Below are 24287 nucleotides of genomic sequence, written 5' to 3'. Positions count from 1 at the left end.
GCTATTTGCTGGCATTATTTGTATTGCTTTCAAACATAAATATTTTTTATGAGTTCTTATCTCCTCATACAAGGTCCAGTAGTATTGTAAGGAGAATTAAAAAAATGTTCCATATTTCTGGTATTGGAATAAATGATAAGATTGTAGAAAACAAATGATAAGGTTGTAAAAAAGGAGGGGTTATATTAAGAGAATCCTCTTACTAAGTGACTTTAATATTGATGTCAATATATTTTATATACATCCTCTAAAAATGTGTAGTTTTTAGTAGGGTAAGGTGTTTATTTTTATGTTCTTTCTCTGACGCCTTTTAATAAAAAATATTATAATAAATAATTGAAATGATGTAATAAAATTCAAGTACACAGATTATCAGGCGACTGCAGAATTTCTACGGATTTTCTAAGTGATTGTCTTAAAGGTAGGACAGAGAAGAGGTCTACCTTCAACCCACAAATAGCCCCCCCCTCTACGTCGTGCATCGGACGTGGTGTAAATAATGTAACGATGCGTTCTCTCGAGGAGGGAAGATCCAACAACGACCCTAGTTCTAGGATAACGCTGTCTTTTATCATGCGATGACGTGCTTTAACTTGTAATTGTGTGTTTGGTGTTTTTCCTGTTGATAACTTATCTCAGAAGTAAGTATTCTTTTGTAACTCACATCGTGTGAACTTACTCAGGCGGACTTACACGAAATTCCATGTCAATTGTAACAGAGGGTAATCTTTGGGTGACGTGTATACCTTATGCCAGTCCTAGTTACTTTTATCTCTTTTTTTTTCTTACATTTTACTCTTCATCAAGCCGCTGTACAGTGTTGGGCAGATAGCAATATCTTAGTATTTACAGTGTGGCACGTGGCTTGCACTACTCTACAGATTATCTTTAGACCAAGTTATAGGTATTGTTTATCACTGGATATTTTCATGTTTTTCACGTAATGTATTGCATGTATATCTGTTATATCTTATTTTCAATGTTAGTATGACCTTTAAGCTCAAAGAGCCTGAAGATGGTAAAAGAAGGAGAATCCAGCACTCAACAGTTGATGTCAAAGTGATGATGAAAGACGTCACGTTGCAATATTTTATATGCTATTAAAATTATAAAATATGTTTATATAATAACGTACAAGATCAACAAAATAATCACGTATACGATGCATCAACATATACAATACAGCCAAGTTAATAAAGATGTCTAAAAAGATATGATATGCCTTATGAAAGAGTTTAATCATGTCATTTTCGTTTGACTCGTGTAACTATGTAAAAACAAAAGAGACTGTCTGGATACTCAGATGAAAGCTATTCACATACCGTTTTTATCAAATCCTTGACGTGTTTTCCAGGAAAACATGTTTACTGCTTCGTAAGATCGATGATATATATTTTATCATTTAACGGCTTTGAAAGTGCATACAATTCTATTAAGTTTGCCCAACCAATTCACATTTATGAAATTTTATGAATATTATTATTTTTCTCTCATTTGCTTCCTCGTTTAGCATAAAGTCAAGCGGAAGCAAAGACAATATTTATTATGGGTGTAAATGACCTGTTTGTTCACAACAAATACTTCAGGGCCGTGTTTGTACGTGTTAGTAGTTCTTTGTAAGTTGTAAAAAACAATGATAATGTTAAACTGGATTATTGAATGAGCAATAGAGTATAACTAAGTTACAGGTAATTGGTGAAGAACAAATATAACTTGGAAACCAGATGGATAAAGCAGACATCAGGTTTAAAAGTAATTATCCATGTTATTCATTATTAGTACATAACAAATGTGTGATTTTATTTCTAGAGAGTTCATTAATGGATGGTAAAAATATAAAATTTTGGTCTCAGTAGCTAATTACGGGTATGTCAATAGAAACTAATTTTAACATAAATGGACGGTAAGCAGTGAATTATTGTTCGATCTCTCCAAAGACAAACACATCTTTTTTCTCGACAAGGGGTAATTAGTGAGCAGCAAAAATAAATCTTCGACGCCAGCAAGAGTATTCAGTGAACAATTAAATAAAACATATATTCCCAGCAGTGGTACTTAGTGGATGAGGGGTAATTGACTGACAGGGGTAATTACCTGATGAGATATATAAAATACTAACTGGAGTACCCGTCAGTTGGACAGGTGAAATAAAAACTCGTTTGTAACAAGGAAAAGGAAATTGTGCTTCTATTTTTTTTACTTAACATAATAAACATTAAAAGTGCAATAAAAATACATAGTTATCCATACTGAAAAGAAAAACTTACTGTTTTCAAGAATTCTAAAATTAGTAGTTACATAGTTCATTCTAATGCTGAGGGATATACAACATTGGTAGTTTCCGATATTAGGTATGAAATTAGATGGGTGCCCATCCCGCTACCTCTCATGACCTTCCTCATGTCATCCTGTATCACTGTGTCATGTTTGGTGCTGATTGATGAAGAAATGTGGAAACGTATAAGGAACAGGTACACACACACATATATTGGCGTTTATTTATATAGATGACACTAACAGGGGTAATTAGTGGATGAGATATATTAAATATGACACTGACATGGGTAATTAATGGATGAGATATATAAAATATGACAGTGAAAGGGGTAATTAGTACATGAGATATATAAATATGACACTGACATGGGTAATTAATGGATGAGATATATATAAAATATGACACTGAAAGGGGTAATTAGTACATGAGATATATCAAATATGACACTGACAGGGGTAATTAGTGAATGAGATATATAAAATATGACACTGACAGGGGTAATTAGTGAATGAGATATATAAAATATGACACTGGCAGGGGTAATTAGTAGATGAGGGTATATAATAACTAACGTTTGTTTAACTATAGAGATGGTTAGAAAATGCTAAGTGATATCAATTACGAAAACAACGTGAATACTTGAAAACGCCAGACTTTGAAAGATATACAATTTTGAAAAGTTTTTGTTTTCAGTGTGATGTTTGAAACTATTTTAAACAAACCAATACGAACATTGATTAGAGGGCAAAATTGTAAATTAAATTTAAATGCGTTTTTCGTAAAATTTAGAAGTTGTCCGAAATAAGAGTTTCAGAATATTAGAGAAAAGTCAAGGGCACCTAATTTCAGGGTCAGCACGAAAAACGTGGTCTGTATAGTTAAAAACAAAGGTATGTTCCTTGTTAGTGTATATAATGCGCATGCGCTCTTTGATGGTCGAGTGTAATTGTGAACTGATGTCTTCATCACATATCTTTGTGTACATATTCTATCTCCTGTGTGTGTGTGTGTGTTCCTTCATCCCCCTTTACTACTCTTCTATCCTGTGATTTCGCTCTGGACAGGCATTCTACAAACACATTAATTATAATACACTGGGTCCAATAAATTTCGTTCTATTATGACAATATATTCTTATTGAGGTGAGTATTACTAAGGAGCACAAGAGCACGCACTATCGCTGATGGCCGCGGCTAATTAAAAAGCATACTGACAGAGAAAGAAGAAGCGTGCTTTGTTAATGTTAATTGATTGAGAAATCATTAACCCTGTAACAGGGAAAACATCGGGAGGTTGTGAGTCATCATTTCTATACCTATGATGTCAGCAGATTTATTGATTGGGTTAGTCCGCTGCTTTATCAGCATGCAATCAGCGGAACCGGATATAGCCACAGATCAAAACACTTACTGTTCTTATGCACATCTATAGAAAGCGGTATGCGGCTAGAGTATGGAAAGATGTATGTTAAAAGTCTATATATATGTATGTATGTGTATGTATAATATGGAAGGTGTTTCGTATACTTTAGTACACAATATATATTGTTTGAGTAATTATTTAACCGCGTGGTGCAGAATATTGAGTCTTGGCAAACACAAATACACTTTTACTTCTCGAAATAAGGCACATTCGCCACGTGGCAAAGTCTTTTTTTTTAATTATTTGTTTCATAAAAGCTATTTAATTGTGTTTTACCTGTTCGCATGTTGTGCGTCCTCGGAGGTGTGAGTTAAACTGTTGGTTTTATAACTTATACTTCCAGTAGTCTTGTAATGTAATACTTTATAAAGCCATCGAACAAGTTAATTAATAAAACTTACCCACTTTTTGTTGTATTCTCATAATCACTCATCTTCGGCAGTATTAATACGTATCTGCTTTTGTCTCCTGCGAAGATATGGATGCTTTTGTGTGAGTTTGTTTCAGAATTTCGTGCAAAACTACACGGGGACTATCTGTGCCTAAGCATTCCTAATTTAGAACTGATAGATTTGAGAGGAGTCAGCTAAGCAACAGCAACCACTGCCAAATCTTGGGCTACTCTTGTCTGATCCTATGTTGCGTAATGAACCACTAGTTTAATTTTAAAGATATTTATTACTTTAAAAAAGAACTGTTACCGTCGATCACAACAAAACCATCGAGTGAGATACAACATGTGTTAAAAGGAAAGCTAGATATATTGAAATGTACGTTGAGTTCATTACATGAATTTGATAACAGAAATTATTAATAATATTACGATAATAACTAATCCCATTTGCTACAGAAATATCACAATGGTCCCATACTCGTCGGGTCAACGTGTATGCGAAGTATCGGATTATATAGATATGTGATTGCGAAGTATCGGATTATACAGGTATGTGATTGCGAAGTATCGGATTATACAAGAATAGATTGCGAAGTATCGGATTATATAGGTATGTGATTGCGAAGTATCGGATTATACAAGAATAGATTGCGAAGTATCGGATTATACAGGTATGTGATTGCGAAGTATCGGATTATACAAGAATAGATTGCGAAGTATCGGATTATACAGGTATGTGATTGCGAAGTATCGGATTATACAGGTATGTGATTGCGAAGTATCGGATTATACAGGAATAGATTGCGAAGTATCGGATTATACAGGTATGTGATTGCGAAGTATCGGATTATACAGGTATGTGATTGCGAAGTATCGGATTATACAGGAATAGATTGCGAAGTATCGGATTATATAGGTATGTGATTGCGAAGTATCGGATTATACAGGTATGAGGATTAAAGAGTTGGGACAGGTATAACAGTTTAGATTTAAATTAAATCGGTTTATACAATTTCAAAACGCTACAAATTTGATATACCTGTGGGGCCCGGCATGGCCAGGTGGTTAAGGCGCTCGACTCGCAATCTTAGGGTCGCGGGTTCGAATCTCCGTCTCACCAAACATGCTCACCCTTTCAGCCGTGTGGGCGTTATAATGTGACGGTCAACCCCACTATTCGTTGGTAAAAGAGTAGCCCAAGAGTTGGCGGTGGGTGGTGATGACTAGCTGCCTTCCCTCTAGTCTTACACTGCTAAATTAGGGACGGCTAGCGAAGATAGCCCTCGTGTAGCTTTGCGCGAAATTCAAAAAACGAAAACAAAAACAAAAAAAAGACATACCTGTGATATCGTGCTGAACTTACGAAAGAGTTGTTGAATTTTCTTGCCCTGTTTCAGATTTTTCGCGCATAGTAATACAAAGAGCTAACTGTGCATAGTATCTCTTGTTCTTTTTTATCAAACCAAATTAACTGCGTGTATCTAATTGACTTCTTAAATTCAAAAATTAAATGTCTTATAATAAGTTCACAGCATTCAAATTTATTCATTAAGACCGTTTACGTTCATTTTTCTAGCTTTACTACTGTAAAGTAGTTTGCATTAATATTTATGGGCAGAGTAGTAAGAACTATAGGTTCATAATAACAACAAACGCTGGATGAAAACAATAACAGATAATACTAATAACAATAATGTGTAAGTATTGTCTTCATTATGTGGACAGAGTTATAAACTACGTATGTTGAATTATTAGTTTACTTGATTCCGACGTCGACGTTGGAATTTTAACCATTATGGAGTTGTTATTCGTTTATCGAAGCTGTCTTTCATTTTACGCTGTGAAACTATTGTCAGCTTTTTTGTTTATTTACTGATATTATTCAGACCGTTCATGTTTCAGTGTGAAAATTCCAGTTGTAATTCAAAATCAGAAAACAGTACTTCTTATTGAAAGTTTTATTGGAAATGCAAAAAAAAAAAAATCATTCAGAGTGAAATTCACTTGTGAATATTTTTTCGGGATCATATCCATCACGCTTCCCTTCTTTCACGTTTAACACGATTAAATTAAATTGCATGAATTCCTTCCCCAGACATCTTTTTTACAACTGATAATGTTATAAAGTCTTACTTCTTGTATTAGGCAGTAAAATGTGTTGTATTGCATCGTTAGAAGTTTACGATTGCCATAACTCACGGAACGAATGCTGGATTGGTTTGAAATATAAAATTTACCTTTCGTTTTCAAACAGCATGAAATTGTCTATAATTTAACACGTAAATTTTTCCTGACAAACCTCTTTCAAATCTAACTCATGATTTGCACTCCAGACACAGCACAAAAGAAAATAACTCATTCAATCCCCAATTGCCAACGCTCCTAATAAAATCAATGTGTCAAATTTATTGACAGTCAGCTAAGAGTAACTCAACAGTTGGCGGTGCTGTTGACTGTCTACTTATCATTCCTTTAGTGTTATTAGTTTAAAATTAAGAACGGCTAAGCACAAATAAGCTTATACGCAAAAAGTCTGAAAAAAAAAGTTTTCATGGACTTAGATATATCCAACTTGTTAATTGTTTAGCTTATGCATTAAATCTTTTTCTTCAGCAAAACCAAACCCGCTAGGATATAATGCATATATGTTTCGTTATGTATATATGTTACTTTTTCCAGTACCAACAATTATCTTGCCAGAAAGTTCTATAGACACAAAGCATATAAATTACCTTTTACCATAGCTCTCTATATCTTTCATTGAAATTCTTCACATATTAATGTCGTATATAAGAAAAAACTGGCCCACTTATTTGGACTTAGCTAATCCTTCCTTTCGAAAGGGATAGACCGTGAACGTATAAAATAGTCTAGCAAGAATAAAGTATATATATATACAAAATCCATGAAAAAGTTGTCCATCCTGAATAATTTAAACATTATTAAGCTGCCACTAGGGGGCTATAAAATATATTTATCGTAAATATAAACTCCAGACAATTCATTATACTTACAGCGTATAAAGACACCTTATCAGGTATAATCAATAATACTACCAGGCAGAACTTTATTAGAAATTAGAAAACGTGTGTTATTGCTTTACTAATGTGGGGAAGGCCTGGTGGTTATGGCGCTCGAGTCGCCATTTGTGAGTGGCGGATTTGAATCATGTCACCGAACGTGCTCGCCCTTTCAGCTGTGGTGGCGTTATAATATGACGGTCAATTCATTGTTCGTTGATAAAAAAGTAGGTCAAGAGTTTGCGATGTGTACTGTGGCTAGCTGCCTTCCCTCTAGTCTGTCACTTCTAAATTAGGGATGGCTGGTGCAGATAGCCATCGAGAGTTACGTTGTGCGAAATTCAGCAAACAAACAAATTAATGTGGGATGTTCTCAGTTTGTTTTAGAGCAAAATCACATTAAGTTATCTGCTGTGTCTACCCGGGGAATCGAACCTCAGATTTTAGCGTTGTAAGTCCATAAATTTACCACTGTCCCACCAGAACTAGTTGAACAAATGTACTATATACGTCGGTCTGTGTGATTCACCATGAACGGTCAAAAATAATAAAACTAGCTATTCGAAGCTTGATGACGGTTACACATAAAATTCGGCACATTCGAAGTATTTGCAAATAGAGTCAAATTAGATAAACGTGAAGTTCACGTATACGTGTGTGAACATCCAAGGTAGAGGAATCTGCACCTTTCACCATTAGGTCGTGATTGTTGGTGCTCTATTTGTATATAAAGTTGATTATTTAATGTATTTAATATGGAATCAAATCAATGATTTTATACACAATTACCTTTTATATGTTAAATCTATCATCAGTATTTACAGCGGCGAGAGCGATGGTCAACGATGATAAACTAACCATATTCACCATATCTAGAATTTAAAAGGCTAAACTAATTACATTGACAAAGAAGCAATGATACATTCTGAAAATATAAGATTCAATAGAATATACCTTCAACACCAACCTGACTATGGACACGGGCCAAAAATAAGTATGTGCGTGTGTTCTAACAACTGAATTAGTAGACAGATCTTGTGAATTTTATGTTCTGTTAATAATGTGCTAATGCGCCTGTTGTATTTTAAAAGTTTTCCATTTTTAGATATAAGAATAGTAGAATCCAGATTAAATTTAATATAAATAACCATTTAAAATTAACTTTTTATTCGTTAGAAGATGGCGAATATAAAGTTTTTTTTAATTTTTACAAAAACAAAGATAAACTTGGATGAACATGAGCTGAGTTAAACCTCATTCATCACCCTTAACACTAATGTGTAAGGTAAAGTGGCTGTTTAGAAGGGTAGGGGGAAGTAAAAGCTAATTAAAGTTGAAAAGGATTCTGTATTAAGTAACTAGAGCAGACACAAATTGTCAGTTTTATCTCTCTGCACTGAGACTGTTTGACGAGTATGTTAAGGAGGTTGTGAGGATCCACAGTTTCACTGTAAACCCTGAGACAGCTGTCAGCATGGTTGCTGGCCTCTTTGTAATTTTGGTGAGTAGTGTTAGTGTGTACAAATTGTAAATCAATATAAACACTATGTACCTACATATAGTTTTTTTTTCTTTTACTAGTTTGCTAGTAAACTTGCCACCATCCACAGAGGGCACTTTACCTTGTTTGATTTTGTTTCCGGATAATCCCTTCTTGATTTTGACGGGTAACATGTACTAGGCGGAAACTAATATAAAAAACTGTACACTCACATGACTTTTTTGTCTGTTGTTTGTTTCCTAGTAAACATACTTCCAGTGTTGTTCCATTTGTCTGAAGTTTATCATGATAAGAACACACAGTTGTTACTTTCCGTGTTGAGAAGTTTGTAAAGTCCCCCCCCCCCAAAAAAAAAGAAAATGCTGAAGTGTAAGTAATAAAATGCCAGACAGTATATTTTTAATGTAATTATTCTCTCTGTATTTTGTCCTTGTGAAAGCTTTTGGAAAGTGGAATGATAAAGCTTAAATAATGCTTGCGCCATGATACTTATTACATTTCGAACTTAAGTAGTATTTAAGTGCTTAGGAGGGGTGGCTACTCATAAAGGCAAACTATAAATTACTCTGGATGAATTAAAGGTATAATAAAGAGACCCTAAAGTAAAGGTAACGAGCAGATTTGATACAATAAAAATTACATCTAGTCTAGACCTTTAGGGCGGAACATAAGTGAAGATTGAATTACCTTTTCCTCAGTGTCAAGTGGAGTCGGCCGTCATTTCTTTTCGTTCATTTTGTATTTTTAGAGAAAATTGTTTTTTGTTTGTCCCCCCGGTGAGATAGCTAAAATACTCAAATCTGGGGTTGGATTCTCCGCGGAGGACATAGTACAGATAACCCATTATGTAGCTTTGCAGTTGAAAACAAGAGTTTTTATATTTTGTTAAAAAGCGTGTTCAAGCTATGATATTCAAGGTGAACAGACTTAGCATAAAATATATTATAACAATGATTGTCATGGAGAATACACTTGGCAACTTATTGATATCCATTAAAGCTATTAAAACACTCTTTTAATTAGCATACGTTATCTACTGGATTATTAAATTAAATCCAAAAAACGATGCATTGATTTTATTAAAACATCAACACTTTTGAAATCTAGAATGTTCGAACATTGTTACACATATTGTAGTTTAATATAACATGGAAAACCATCGATGCCAATTATAAAACGCCAAGCAATTTTTTTTCCAGTATATGATCGATTAACCCAGTGTCTTCAACCTTTTTATAATATTAGCAATAAATTATAGTATATAAGAACCAAAAGAAACAATCTTCTCTAGGTGCTTGCTTAGAAAACCATCTAGTAACCAAGAGATTTAATTAAACGCTTAGATCACATAAAAAAACAACATATGTACTTTTCACATAATGATTAGAAGTGTAGCTAAAAATATTGTATATAATATTTAAAATATTGTATATATAGTTCAAAACTACACATTTGTCTAGATGGGAAAATAAGAGTAAATTGGATTGTAGGATGTTTGCTTGAGAAAAAGATATAAAGTTGTTATCCAGTCGAACTGGAACCTTGTTACAATTGGAGTGCTACAGAGTTAGTGATTACATGGATCTTTACGCTTGTTCTTATTTACATTAATAATATTGATAGAGGCGCAGTTAGTAAATTAGTAAAGTTTGTAGATGACATTTATATCCCTAAGTATTTCTAGGTTTATTAAGGATGTTTAGGTATTTCAGAATGGCTTGGATGAGTTGGTTAGCTGGACAAATATTTGGCAAATAACCTTTAGTTATAGTAAGTGGAAGTAATGTACATAATTTGAATCACACGTTTAATATAAATGAGAGTCCACTTATGAGCGTGACCGAAGAAAATGATTTTGGCATAGTAATAGATAAGTCACTCACACCATTACTGAGGCAGTGCTCGTAAAGCTAACAGAATTGTAGATTGTATTTGTATAGATTTATATAGATTAAAAGTCAAAAGATGTACTGTGTAAAGTATGTTATTCTTACCTAAGAAAGGACATACGTAATTGAAATGGTTCAGAGGAAGGAAACTTTACACAATACATCCGATAACCCTTGCATCCTAATAATGTTATTCTTACCTAAAAAAAGGGCATACGTAATTGAAATGGTTCAGAGGAAGGTTATTACGATGCAAGGGTTATCGTATGGGGATAGGCAAATTTCTCATTTTCTCAGGAGAAAAAAATATTAACCGGATGATAGATAGGATAAAGTCATCTGATTTATTTGTGCTATATTCTGAAGTCAATAGAACGAAAGGATAAAAACTCCGTTTTGGAAAAGACAAGGTAGGTTCCAGTTAAGACAGTTTTATTTTTTCTAACAGGGTGATTGGTTTATGAAATGAATTTGCGTCGGCAGTATTGGAGACCGACACTTTACAAGAGTTTAAAAGAGAAATCGATAAATTCCTGAACATTAAAGAGTTGGTTTAAATTGAAGAACCATATGGGCCCTTATTGTCTATATACTATGTTGTTATGCGCTTATAACCCATTGTTTCTAGTGTTTAGAACTATATCATAATATACTATATGTAGTTATTTGCTTAACAGATATAGTACTTATAACTGTATATACATATATATATATATATATATATTACAGGAACCTTCCTCAAGATGGTCAAGTGGGCAGAAAACAATACCAAGGCGCTCTTTGCCCAAATATATCACAACATAGAGCCTGAGGCACAAGTTGCTGGGACTGAACTCTATTCTAATTTAGCAGATTTCCTCAGAGGACGAGATCTTGATATTGAAGCTCAGGTGGCTGAGTTTTTCACTTCTCTTTTTCCTTATGTTTACCGTCATGGTATTAACCCTAATCTTGAATTTTCCGAAGAGAAGTTCGTCACTTGTTTACGACAAGTTCAGTCGAATATAAAACCTTTTGGTGAGATACCGAAAAACCTTGCCTTTCAGCTTTCCAGATCGTTTCAAGATGCTAGGACGCTGTTGCAAGCTTTAATCCTTGGCTTAGAAGTCATCAATACCACTGACCACAAGGAGTTTGGGATGGAATGTACTAAAGCCTTGGTTAAAGTTGACTTACTGTGCTCATTGCCAAGGACTGAAGTCATGGAAACCATGCAGTGGCTATTGTTTGAACGTAGCTCGTGGGTGCCTTGCACACGTTGCTGAGCTAGACCACCCTTGGAATGATTTTGTAACCGGCCTGGAACTTCTAATTTCTGGAATGATAGATGACCACAACATTGAGAAGGTGCTCAGTATGATGGACACCAAAATAACTGAAAGTCTAATGTACGCAATGGAACATGGTCCGGAACTCACTGCACGGGTAAGAATATGTAGTTAATTCTTAATGCATATGTAACAGCCTATTGAAAATCATACCTTGTCCATTTAATTACAAGAGTTTTACCTTTAAGCCCATATTTTCATGTAATATCTTATGCCAATCAAACATTATAAATAAATATACTACATACGTTAACTAACCTTTAATTCCTGATGTTGAAGTATGAGTAAAGGAGAATACAGATGTCTGCAAGTAACACTATACAAGTTTTATCTATCAACAGTTTTAGTTTTGTTTCCAGAGGGTCTTTGAACACTGCGAGAAAGTAAAACAAATCTTCAAAATATCCTAATGTTATTTCTGTTTTAAAATAGCAGTGTTATATATATATATTTTTTTTGGGGGGGGGGGGGGAGAGGGTGTCACAAACTGAACGGCACCAACACAGAAGAAAAGACAACAGGAATTCTAACTGATCCTACCTTTCGATAGTGGTGTTTTATTTGTCTATCCAACCATTTGAAATGTAATTTTTCTTGCTAAAACATAACAGCATATATTTACAAAAATAAATAAATAAAAAGTGGGGGAATAAAAAGACGAAACAGTCTCAGCTTCGTTTGTCTTTAATCACGTTTAGAGAAACATTTGTTCTTGACCATCAAGTAAAACGAAAACGTGGACACAACTGTTTCAAGTGCATGGATAATAAAGTAAAGATAAACAACAATGACCAGTACTACCGTACGAGATTTCTAAAGATGAACAATTAGTGACATAATAAGTCATTTGGTTAAAAGTTATGTAGGATACATACAGTATGAACTTGTATAAATTTGATTTTTATTTTCGCTATGAATGTGTGTCATTTGTTTGAAGAGCTTTGGGAATCGACATCTACTTGGAAGAATTATATATATCAAATCAGCTGATAGCAATATCCAAATGACTACTACCAAGTTTTACTCCAGGCCTACTAGATAGAAAACAGTCTCTTTTCATCGGTCCCTCAGTGGAACAGCGGTAAGTCTATGAACTTACAACGCTAAAAATCGGGTTTCGATTCCCCGCGGTAGACAGTAAATAGACCACTGTGGCTTCGCTCTAAACCCAAACTTTTCGTAGTTTTTATAGGTGGCGTCAAATATTTTGTGCTTTTTTTATACGCATGGATATATAATAAGAACAAAATATATTACGATCGTATAATGATACTTTCATGTGTTTTTGTTTTTCCTGACCGAATGATATTTGATATTCATTACATTGTATGTTGTTTTTGTTTATTTTATGCTGGCGTCCATAGATGTAATTTTCATACCTTAAAATTTTTATCTAGTAGTTTTAGTATTAAAGAGTACATCTAGAGCATCAAAATAGGTTGTAGTTGTTTTAGAATTTTTGCAAGAAACTACAGAAGCATAAGATATAACTACGCTTAGCCGTTCCTAATTTTGAAGTGATAGACTAGAGGGCAGGAAGCTAGTCAATACCACCCATCGTCAACTCTTTGAACTACTCCTGTCTGATTAAAATAGTTTTGGAAACAAACATTTATTAAAGTAAGTAGCTGCTTATGATTTTTATGAAGTTAGGGTAATGAGTATCGGTTGGGGTTGACAGAGGGGAAAAAGCGGCCTACTTTTGGTCAATCTCTAAGAAATTAGAGGATTGCTTACAGCACTTTAAGTTATTAGAAAATTATTGGAGTGAGCGGCCACCTTTCTAAATTCATCCGGTATGGAGACTAAAAGACCTTCTATGGTTATGAAACGTTATAACCTCATATACGGGAAACAAGTGTAAGGTCAGAAAGAGAGGGACTTGTTGGCGTGTGTTTTAGAAAGGAACAAAAAAGCAAGGAGTTCAACGAAAAGAAAAAAAGAAGACCAAAAGACATGAGAGAGAGAATTAATAAACCAAGAGAGGCAAAGGAAGAAAGTAATGTGTTGCCAGTAAGAATCAAAACCTATTTCTAATTCTATATATGTTTGATTGGTTACCAGTAATAAATAGCAGTTTGTTATGTTTACATTTGTATGAGTCAATTTTCCTGATAGGAATAAGTGCAACATGAATATAGTTGATGGATATAAGAAGAGAAAGCAAAGTGCGTGAATAGCACGATCGTTAACAATAATTCATTTATTTCAAATATTTTACCCCATTATCAATTTACGCTTTAAAATTATTCTGTACCAAACAAAGAAAATATAACGCACTGACATTTTTCGTATAATTTTTTAAATCTTTTTTTACTTCATTATACGTTGAGCTCTACCTTAAATTACTGTACTTAGCATGCCATATATGTGAATTAGATTTTGAACAATACTTTCAAATATTTTTAATATAATTACTGCTAACATACTGCTACTGGGTGTGTATTTCTTGTATAGTGTGATTGTTTGTTTGTCATTAAGCAAAAAAGTTGCATATTGGGCTATCTATGCTGTGCCCATCACGTGTATCGAAACCAATTTTTAGTGTTATAAGCCCTCAGACCTACTGCTGGTGAGCTGTAAACTCTGAAGTCATAACATGAAAAAAATCATTATCATATATTAGAACCTTTACCCTCTGGTGAGTCAGCGCTAAGTTTGCGGACTTACAACACTAAAATCCGGGGTTTGAGTCTACTCAATGGACAGCGTTCAGATAGCCCATTGTGTAGTTTTCCACAGAGATAGGTAAGAACAATTAAAAACTTTTTATACATTTCAATAATTTGGTTTCGAAATTATTTTCGACACAAAATATAATAACTAGGAATATCTATCATTTTTTGTGAAATTTTTTGCGAGCTGATCAACTGATATAAAACTAATACCATATTACTGGAGATGATGAGGTAATTATCTATGCTAGGCTTTCATAATCTCTGTAGGCCATTTTGTGGTGGTAGAATACAACGTTTTAGGAGGCATTGCTTGCATCTAGAATTTTTTAATCCAGTCATGCTTCGTAAGCAAACTCATGTAGATGTTTATGATTTTTACTTGACATCTAAGACACAAAGTTTAATTTCAATTTTCTTAGGTTTCAAGATGCATAATTAAAATGTGGTTTCCCACCAAACGTATTGCATTTTCAAATTTTCTATATAAAAAAAGGTGTGTGTGTGGCAGGGATGTTATTACCAAGATAAAAGAATTATGGAGGTTAGAAACGTTTCTAGCAATAGAATTGGGTTAGCTTAGCTGAGATGTCTAGCTGTCACATCTTCATTCAACGATAGCAACAAGAAAATACATGCACGCTGCATAATATGATCTCTGACCCAGATTTGTGTCAAAAGGCGTTCTTGATTTACAAATCAAAGATCCTCAGGGTCAGAGGCTAGTGTTTGTTTATTTGTTAGTTATTTCTTTAAAGTTCTCCTACTCTGTAGAAGGTTGATAAACGGATGTGTGTGTGGGCCTAAGTACAGTCACCATGTGCACTCGGAATTTGATAGTGTTATATATAATCTAGTGATAATTTAAGTAGTCTTGGAACACGAATGGAACGGCAATAAATAAAGGATTTTATCTTAGCTCTGAAGGCCTGCATGCTTTTGGTAGGTAAATAACTCAAAATGGTCGTAGTGTCTCAAATCATGACTGTGTGCTAGAAGACAAACGGCGTGCTTCTCTAAAATCGCATCGAAAGGTCAAATAAGGTATACATTTACTCTTGCTATGACGTTAAGCCTCCACTGTCCTGTTTCTTCCATTTGTGGTGGGACTCTGTCCTCTAAAAGTCTAAAGCACGGTGTAAAAACTAGCAATAAGACTTTAATAATCAGTGTCTTGTTTGAGAAGCAAAGGTTTCGCTGAAATATAGCATGTCTAGCTCTCAGCTAATCCTGATCATTTTTACATTACATATATATTTAGAAATGAAGATTGGATACTTTACTAATTTGACATGTGTTATATTATAATATCCTATACGTCAAAGTACAGAGTAACACCATGAATGATAACCTAACTGTTTTAATTGGAGTACAATAAATTAGTTTAACAAAATATGCTCTATAAAACGTGCCTGGTGGATATCAGGTTTTGAATACATACTTGAATGATACAAACCATTAGTTTTTACTGTATTATAGTTGAGTTTTAAAACAATAGATTATTAATGTAGAAGGTTCTGTGCACATTAGCAGCATCGGGCAGGGTGATCTCTAAGTAAGAGGGTACCAGGTTCGCGTCCCGTTGCCGTAAGTAAAAAAATCGCGCTTCGCACTTTGTGATTGTGGTATGTTCTGACGTTCTAATATTGCCAGTCAAATACCACTGTTTCATTAAAGTATTTTATTGTTAAACAGAAAGTTACATAATAGGCTATCAGTGCTCTGCCCACTGCTGGTATCAAAAACCGGTTTTTACAGTTATAAGTCTTCAGACTTACGAGTAAGCCACGGAGGGAGATCGATTAGAGTAGGCCTTTAGCCTATTTGTACAAGTACTTATGACAAAGCTACAAAAGATATTTACCGCCATCCTACAAACAATATCTCTTCAAACCATCCGTGTTACGTATAATAGTTACCCTGAGCAACAAAATGAAGTGGGACTTAATAACATACATGTAGGGACGTGAACAACTTGGTCTTACGAGTTGAATACGTCCTTCAGACAACATTTTCTTTCAGTTTGCCAAATCTAATCGTCCAGAAAACTTAATCAATGATTAATTATTTGCTTTTCTTGCAAAAAAAAAATAAATAAATAGATAATAGTACCTTGCGTCTTTATTTCTTTTCAAACACATTGTGCTACTATATTAAGGGAAAAAACAAAACTAGTCGGCTGAAATTTCCAATAAAGATCTTATCTTTTTTTGTGCCAAGAAACGTTCTTTTTTTGTTGTTGTTTTTACCCTTAATACCTCATGTCTTGCTTGAAAGTGTCACAGTTTCAGCAGAAAATAAAATCATAAAAAATACTTAATGTACTGGGATAAAAGTTTAAAGAAGTCACTATAAAAACTACAGAGACAAATCTCTCTATAGATTAAAGTAATTGCAATCAGGTTAACCTGAAGATGAGGCATTAAAGTAATAATAATAATGCTTGGAGACGACTTGAATGGGTAATGAAGAAAAAGCTTTAATATAAGATTAACATAACAGCAAATTAAAGTAATAATCTTTTTATACCAAGTGCTCTCGACGGATAGATAATTAAATAAATAACAAATCGCGATAAAAATAATTAAAACTAAAATAGTTCTCTTATGTTTCTTGTCATTCATGTGTTAGAAAAGATTATGGTAATGAGATTTGGAGTTTAAAAGTTCAGGTTTTCTACTTGAACATTAAAATACTCCATTCTCTCGTTAAGTATTTATGTTAGCCTAACTATAGATTATTTCACATAGAAATACTTTTTAAAATCACTTATGTTTCATTAATAACGCGAGTAACAACTGCTTTCTAGTTTGCTTCGCTCTACGAAGACCCCGGGCTAGGCGTGGATCTAACAATTAGCATGTTGCCGTAAAAACACGCTCCGCACTTTGGTGCCGTGTGTAAACTATAAGCGTGACTATCAAATCCCGTTATTCTATCAGATAAGAGTAGCTCAAGAGCTTGCAGTGGGTGCTGTTGACTTGCAACCTTCCTCTAGTCGTTAAGTTCAAAAGTAAGGACGGCTATGCGCAAAAAGCCCTTTGTGTAATTTTGCCCATGCATTTGCAAAGAAACCAATAAATTTCCAATGTTCTCCCGGTGGCTCAGCAATACGTTTGAGAGCTCATAATGCTAAAATTTAGGTGTTTTTGGTGGGCACAACGCAGTTAGCCCATTGTGCAGCTTTACATTTGAAACAACAGGAAACAAATCGTGTATTACATCTTATTCTGCTGTTAAGTGATTTTATTTTAGAACATTTCCTTACTTGCCATTGGTTTGAATTAAGAACATATGAGGAAAGATGGCTTTTTATCCAAAATGGCCAGTTACTATTACTTTTCTTCCAATTTGTTAGAAATTTGACACTATTAATGTTTAATACTAATTAAAAGTAATGGATGTTATTTTTTATTAAAGTGAATTAAAGGAATTACAACTATTTACATAAAATAAAAACATTTGCTCGTGTTTCACAAATGCGTTATGTCTTCTAACACACTGAACTTGAATATTTTGATGGAATTTCGTGTCAAGCTGTGAATGATTCACAATTTTCAGTTTTTAATCTTTCCTAACGTTCTTAACAGTTATGTTAGGTTGTTTCTAGTTTTATTATTTCCTAACACTTTTAACACGTGTGTTAAGCTGTTTCTCACATTCTAAACTTTTCAGTATTTATTCTTTCTTACAATGGTGAATTTTGAAACAAACTGTGAATGTTCTACCCCCTTTTTAAACGTTTAACTTTCGTTGTTTCTTGACTTTACACTTTTAATTTACTCGTCAAGTTGTGTATAGTTCACATCTTCTATACGTTTCGATTTTATTATTTCTTTACACTTTCAAATTCCTTGTCCAGCAATAAATGTTTCATACTTTTTAAGCCTGTCAGACCTACTCCTCTACTTACTCACGTAATACTGAAGATATTTCATATTTTTTTAAACCGTTAAACTCTATCCTTTACCTTTAAAATTACTTTAAGTTTCGAGTGAAACTTTGGATAATCTTTGGTTTCTAAATTGGTCACCCGGTGGTTCAGCGGTAAGTTTACGGACTTATAACGCTAAAATCTTAGGTTCGATTCCCCCGCAATGGCTTTGCATTGAACATACGATAACAACTCTAATCGTTTGAGTTTTATTGTTAGTCAAGTTTCAAAACATAAGGTGACAGCCACTCCCATTATTCGGTTCAAAGAACCGAGTAAAGCCTTTGTTATGACTTGTGCAGTTGGATGCCTGGCTGTCTTTCCTCTGGCCAGTAGTTGGAAATTACGGACTGCTATACCTCAATCTTTCTATGACCTGGTCGTTTAGTCCATGTACGCATAAGGTGTCGATCACATTGAAAATTCTAATTCCAGATCGCAAGTATTAGAAATACCATGTCACAATTACACATTGGTAGTTAGCAACCTTTTACTAATAAACTTGATTATTGAATTTATTTTGACAACTTTGCCATTTAGATCTTTATAAGTATGATTTTTGTATGTTAACTTTAACAGGTAATATTCAAAATTCTACAAATATGCTATTTGTATAAATTTCAATTTCATGTTAGTGAAAGTTAGTAAGTTATATTCTGAAAAAGTACGACACGTACAAAATCAAGTTTTACACGATATGAAAACGACTTCATGTGTAGTTAGAAATCTACACAAACAAGTCTGTCATTTATTATTATTTTTTATTTCTAAATACATTTCGAAAGGGATACAAATTTAAATTATCAAGGAAATTGTTAATGAAGGCCGCCAGTTATACAAATTAAGAATTAACGTCAGCGTAAAGAAAGTAATTAAGACCCGTAAATTTAAAGCCCAATTGTGCGCGCTGACTCTGACTGAAGTAATTAACTTTCTGAAAATTGCATTACAGAATGGTATAGTTGTGTTGTGACAATCTTTATATTTATCTATTGCATGTAAGCTAAAAGTATATCGCGAATGAGCATTTGTAGTAATACTAGTACGACCAGTCTACACGTAGTCGTTAGTTGGTTTCTGTTTCCCCCCTGGTGGTCGAACGTTTAACTTTAGGGCTTATAACGCTAAAATTCGGGGTACGATTCTTGTCGTGCGCAGATAACTCATTTTGCAGCATTACGCTTAATAACAAAGAAACAAATAGTTTTTTTTTTCAGTTGATAGATTGAAGTTTGTAGTTCCGATGTATAATGAGGAGTTTTAATGGCACTTTGAAAAACATCACGTATAATGTAATAAGCACTGGAAGTATGTTTAAGAAATTCAGTGTGTTTATTTATACATCCTGAACGATATAAGACCATATATTTATTGATAGTCTACTCAGAATATATGTGGAGAGCTCCTGTACGATTTCATAAAAATTAAGCGATTACAGTTTATAAGTAACCAATATTTAAAATATTATAACAGTGTCAATGGTTTAAGAAATTGTAGCTTGTCATTTTATCGTATGAAATTATTCGACCGGCAATATTTGCATGTAAAGGCGCGTGAAACAACATACAATGAAACTGAAAATCCCGTTCACACGGGACAGCATACAAACATACGTTTGTTCTGACCATTCACATCCCATTTCATGTGTGCACTGGACTCTCCATGCAATTAGTACCCCATATATACTCATTATGAGACAGTCATTTTCCTTACATTTCGAAGTATATCAATCAAAACTTAAATAACTAATCCACTACTTTAGGCATTTATTGTGTTACATAATAGCTTTGTTTTGTCCGTTTTTCAAAGGACAACGTCATTGAAAATCAAATGCACGATTTCATAGATTGAGGATTACAATAATTGCGAGCGGACATTTCTGTCATTTATGTTACCTACGGATATGCTGCACTTGAAGTTAGCAGACTTACTTCAACGACTTTTCAATATTTTTAGTAAAAGATGCTAGAGACCCGTATGTAATTCCTGCACATACGCGAAAGCCTAGTTTTAGATTAAACCTTCCTTCAGATCACATGATTAACATCTCTGCATTATGAAGTCGTAGACATGTAACTTTAATGCATGCATATAATTGGTTAATTGAGCTACTAAGTGAGATTTAAGTTACATACCCACCATAAATCAAAGAAAGAAGTACCATTTGTTGTTCTGTTAAATTAAAACCCTTAATTGCTCTGCGTAGTAAAAAATAATTAACAAAATAATGACTGCGTCAGAATCATCTTTAGTTAATATCTTATCAAGTGAATACAAATGATAGCTATCTATTAATAGATATTTGTGTCCGTAATGTATCGTACGAAAGAAAAACTAAAGATACTTTTCTTAGTCCTTCCCTTAATGGTGGAAGTCACGCCAACGAGACTTGTTTAATACTTGTTGTTGTACAGTTAATATCTCAACATACAGGATTACTGTTGGTGTACATTTGTGCACAATAGAACGCTAACTAAAGCTAAACTTTAACAACTGTTTAGATTACATTTCAGAACTCTCTCTCTCTATCTCTGTATCTATTGTTTCTGATCAATAAACTAGTACGAGGATATATATATATATATAGAGAGAGAGAGAGAGCAGCAGGACGTGAAGGAGACTGGCTACATTAGTTATCCTGAGTGATCAGAAACTAGTCCACAAAATAATCAATAGTGACATGGTTGTCCACATTACTAAAAAAACAATGGTTATTAGTAGAACTCTAAAAATACGTTTGTGTTCAAAACTTTGTTCAAGTACTAGTTAAAATTACAATAAAACACTGACACATGTGTTACAAACGTTTTTAATTATATCCCAGTGATTTTAATCGCATATTTGTCCATCTACTTCCGTTATTTGAAGTTAATTATTGTCCTATTCAGTCTACAATAGATATTTTATATAAAATTTCTTTAGCACGCATGCCCAGTTTATTAGGTCATTACACCCAACTATGTTGCTTTAGATACAATGATTTTCAAACCTTATGAAACCATGGAACCCTCATATTCCATTCCTTCCAGCTCATAACCCACTCTCAAAGCCTAAACAAGATGGAAGTGACCAAGTTAGTAACAGTATTGTTAATTTAAAATGTCTCCCAATGAAATAAGCCCAAAGTAAAAATGTTTTAACTACACTCGTCAGAAGTCATGTCTTCTTCCTATTATTAGACAAATTTATATACGTACGTATATTTTGTTTGATTATGTATGTAATTGTATGGAGAAGGCTGAATATCAACTGACTCATGATTTTCAAAAATACAACTGATCTCTGACGGGTTAAAACTCAATAGTTGATCCAACAAAAAAACACCATTACCTGTTATCTTTGTGGATAATCCTTGATGATACTCCATGGAATCCCAGGGTCCCATGGAACACAGTTTGAAAATCACAGTCTTAGAGTTAACTTTCTTTAGTGAGATTTCAAAAAAAAATAATAAAGGCTTGTAATTGAATTCCTAGTTTAAAGCATGAAACATATCTCACAACAAAACTAAGTAAAAAAAGGCAGATTTGGGTGTGAGTTTAAATTCATTTTTCAAACACAAGACTCAAAGAAGCCAATTTTTACTCTGATCTTGGCTTTTGATAGGTATTCACTAAAGTCAAAAGTTTTATTCCAATTCAAATCTACCAGACTTCATGATAAAATCATTATTTTGTTTATTGTTAAGTAGAAAAGCTGCAAAATGGGCTATCATAAACGTTATAAGGTGCCAAATCTACTACTGAGCCACCGAAGGAGAAGAGGGGGCCATAAGTTACTGTTATGAAATACAAACATTTATCACAGAAGAGCTACAATTTGTGTTAGCACTTCACATGTAGCACTTGAAATGTTCAAAAATTCAAAATATAAATGTATTTGAAAAATAAATCAAAATATGTCGTTTTTTGTTGGGAAGAGAGGGGGGGGGGAACTGAGGTTACACTTTTCGATATTTCAGAAGAAAAGCTTTTAAGAATCGTATATTAAAATCATACGGGGCTACAATGAAAGAAAATACCCTAAAATGATTCACTTATACGCTCTTCTATAATCAATTTTACTTTCTTCGTGACAGAAGTATTATCTGTTGAAAAACTTGAAGGAACCTACTCGGAGTCCTTTATAATGTCAAACTTCATATTCTGCTTTTGGTTGAAATTGTGGTAAATACTTGAATAACAAACCGTCAAAGTATAGGAGTAGTGATGATAATTTTAAAAAATAAATGACGACACCAACGTTTCAACATGCACAATAACATATTCGTATATGGTTAAAGGGAAAACATGCTCTACGTGTTTTCTGCAGACTTACAACGCTAGAAACCGAGTTTCGATACCCGTGTTGGGCAGAGCACAGATAGTGCATTGTGTAGCTTTGTGCTTAAATAGAAATAAAGAAACAAACTACATGTTTAGGTGAACAACGTGATCCACGATCTACAGGAGCTAAAGTTCGTTTATGTACTCAGTAAATGTGTCCTTCTTTGTCTCTTGAAGATGGTGGATCATGTTGTCCACCTAAACATGTAGGGTGTGTTTTTTCTTTTAACCTTATACAAATAAATTACTGTGCATGTGGAAACATTGGTGTCGTTATTTTCTTTTTAATTTCGAGCCCGGCATGGCCAGGTGGTTAGTGCACTCGACTCGCAATCTGAGGGTCGCGGGTTCGAATCCCCGTCACACCAAACATGCTCGCCCTTTCAGCCGTGTGGGCGTTATAATGTGACGGTCAATTCCACTATTCGTTGGTAAAAGAGTAGCCCAAGAGTTGGCGGTGGGTGGTGATGACTAGCTGCCTTCCCTCTAGTCTTACGCTGCTAAATTAGGGACGGCTAACGCAGATAGCCCTCGTGTAGCTTTGCGTGAAATTCAAAAACAAACAAACTTTTTTAATTTTATTGAAATTATGTATAAGGGCTGTCAGTTTAATAATGTATTGAGTAGTAATGATGACGATTTTAAACTCGTCTGCTTACATTGTTAAATTTGTTTTGTGTTTATATATTATTTTTGATTATAATGCTTGTAAACTATATTGTATAACTTTGATTAGATGGTGCTTTTTAAAATATCCGCGCTTCGTTGCGAGTTCAAAGGCCACCCTCATGATTCACAGAGGCTCCAGTGTATCGAACTAGCTAATCCCTTATCCACATTTACCTCTACAAATACCTCAAAGAAGATCTGTACCCGGAAGAAACAAACAAAAATAACGATAAGGATATTCCCCTGGGTAACCCAAGTGTGCATGCCAAGTTTGATCCTGCTAGCTTCAAAACTGTGGGAGTAGTTCGTGGACAAACAAATTCTCATACAACATGAAATAATATAGTATACCCTAACAGCCGTAAATGTTATTTTTCTTTGCAAGAGGAAAATTTATAGACAAAATTTGATCAGTGGACAAAAATTCTTAATAATTAGCCTGCATAAATGCTGTTTCAAAGTTTAATTGCGAGGAGCAAAGTATTCTGTAAGAAGTACATTCATTTTAAATAATTATACAAACCACTTTTTTTATTAGACGTGAGCGCAGTATCTGGGATGGGAATATGTATTTTCGGGTGTTGTCACCGAGACGTAATCAGGTTGTTACTGTACTTACGCATATAGAAAGAGCATATCTATACTTGCTCATGAATTTAGTCACTAATGAAATCGTTTAATTTTTCTCAACGTAGTGTATGTCATAACATATCTGAATATAAATGAGAAGAATAAATAAAATTCGCGACAGAAGGACATTCATTTCAGGAAGTTTGTTTGTTTGTTTGTTTTTAATTAAGCACAAAGCTACACAATGGGCTATCTGTGCTCTGCCCACTACGGGTATCGAAA

At 33.9% G+C, this 24287-nt stretch overlaps 1 protein-coding gene across 2 annotated transcripts in view; it reads left to right on the top strand.

The window, feature by feature from the left end:
- The window catches only part of LOC111085967 (division abnormally delayed protein-like), a 72894-nt gene that overhangs the window by 20075 nt on the left and 28532 nt on the right, over positions 1-24287 (top strand). For both annotated transcript variants that reach the window (XM_022387010.1, XM_022387005.1), the window contains exon 3: positions 11234-11929. In XM_022387010.1, the coding sequence (XP_022242718.1) occupies positions 11825-11929 (105 nt within the window). In that variant the 5' untranslated portion in view covers positions 11234-11824. The remainder of the gene's footprint in view (positions 1-11233; positions 11930-24287) is intronic.

This window comes from Limulus polyphemus, unplaced genomic scaffold, assembly GCF_000517525.1.
Source record: "Limulus polyphemus unplaced genomic scaffold, Limulus_polyphemus-2.1.2 Scaffold32, whole genome shotgun sequence".
Lineage (NCBI taxonomy): Eukaryota > Metazoa > Arthropoda > Merostomata > Xiphosura > Limulidae > Limulus > Limulus polyphemus.
Note: the sequence above shows the minus strand (reverse complement) of the source record. Positions and strands in the feature narration are given on the sequence as shown.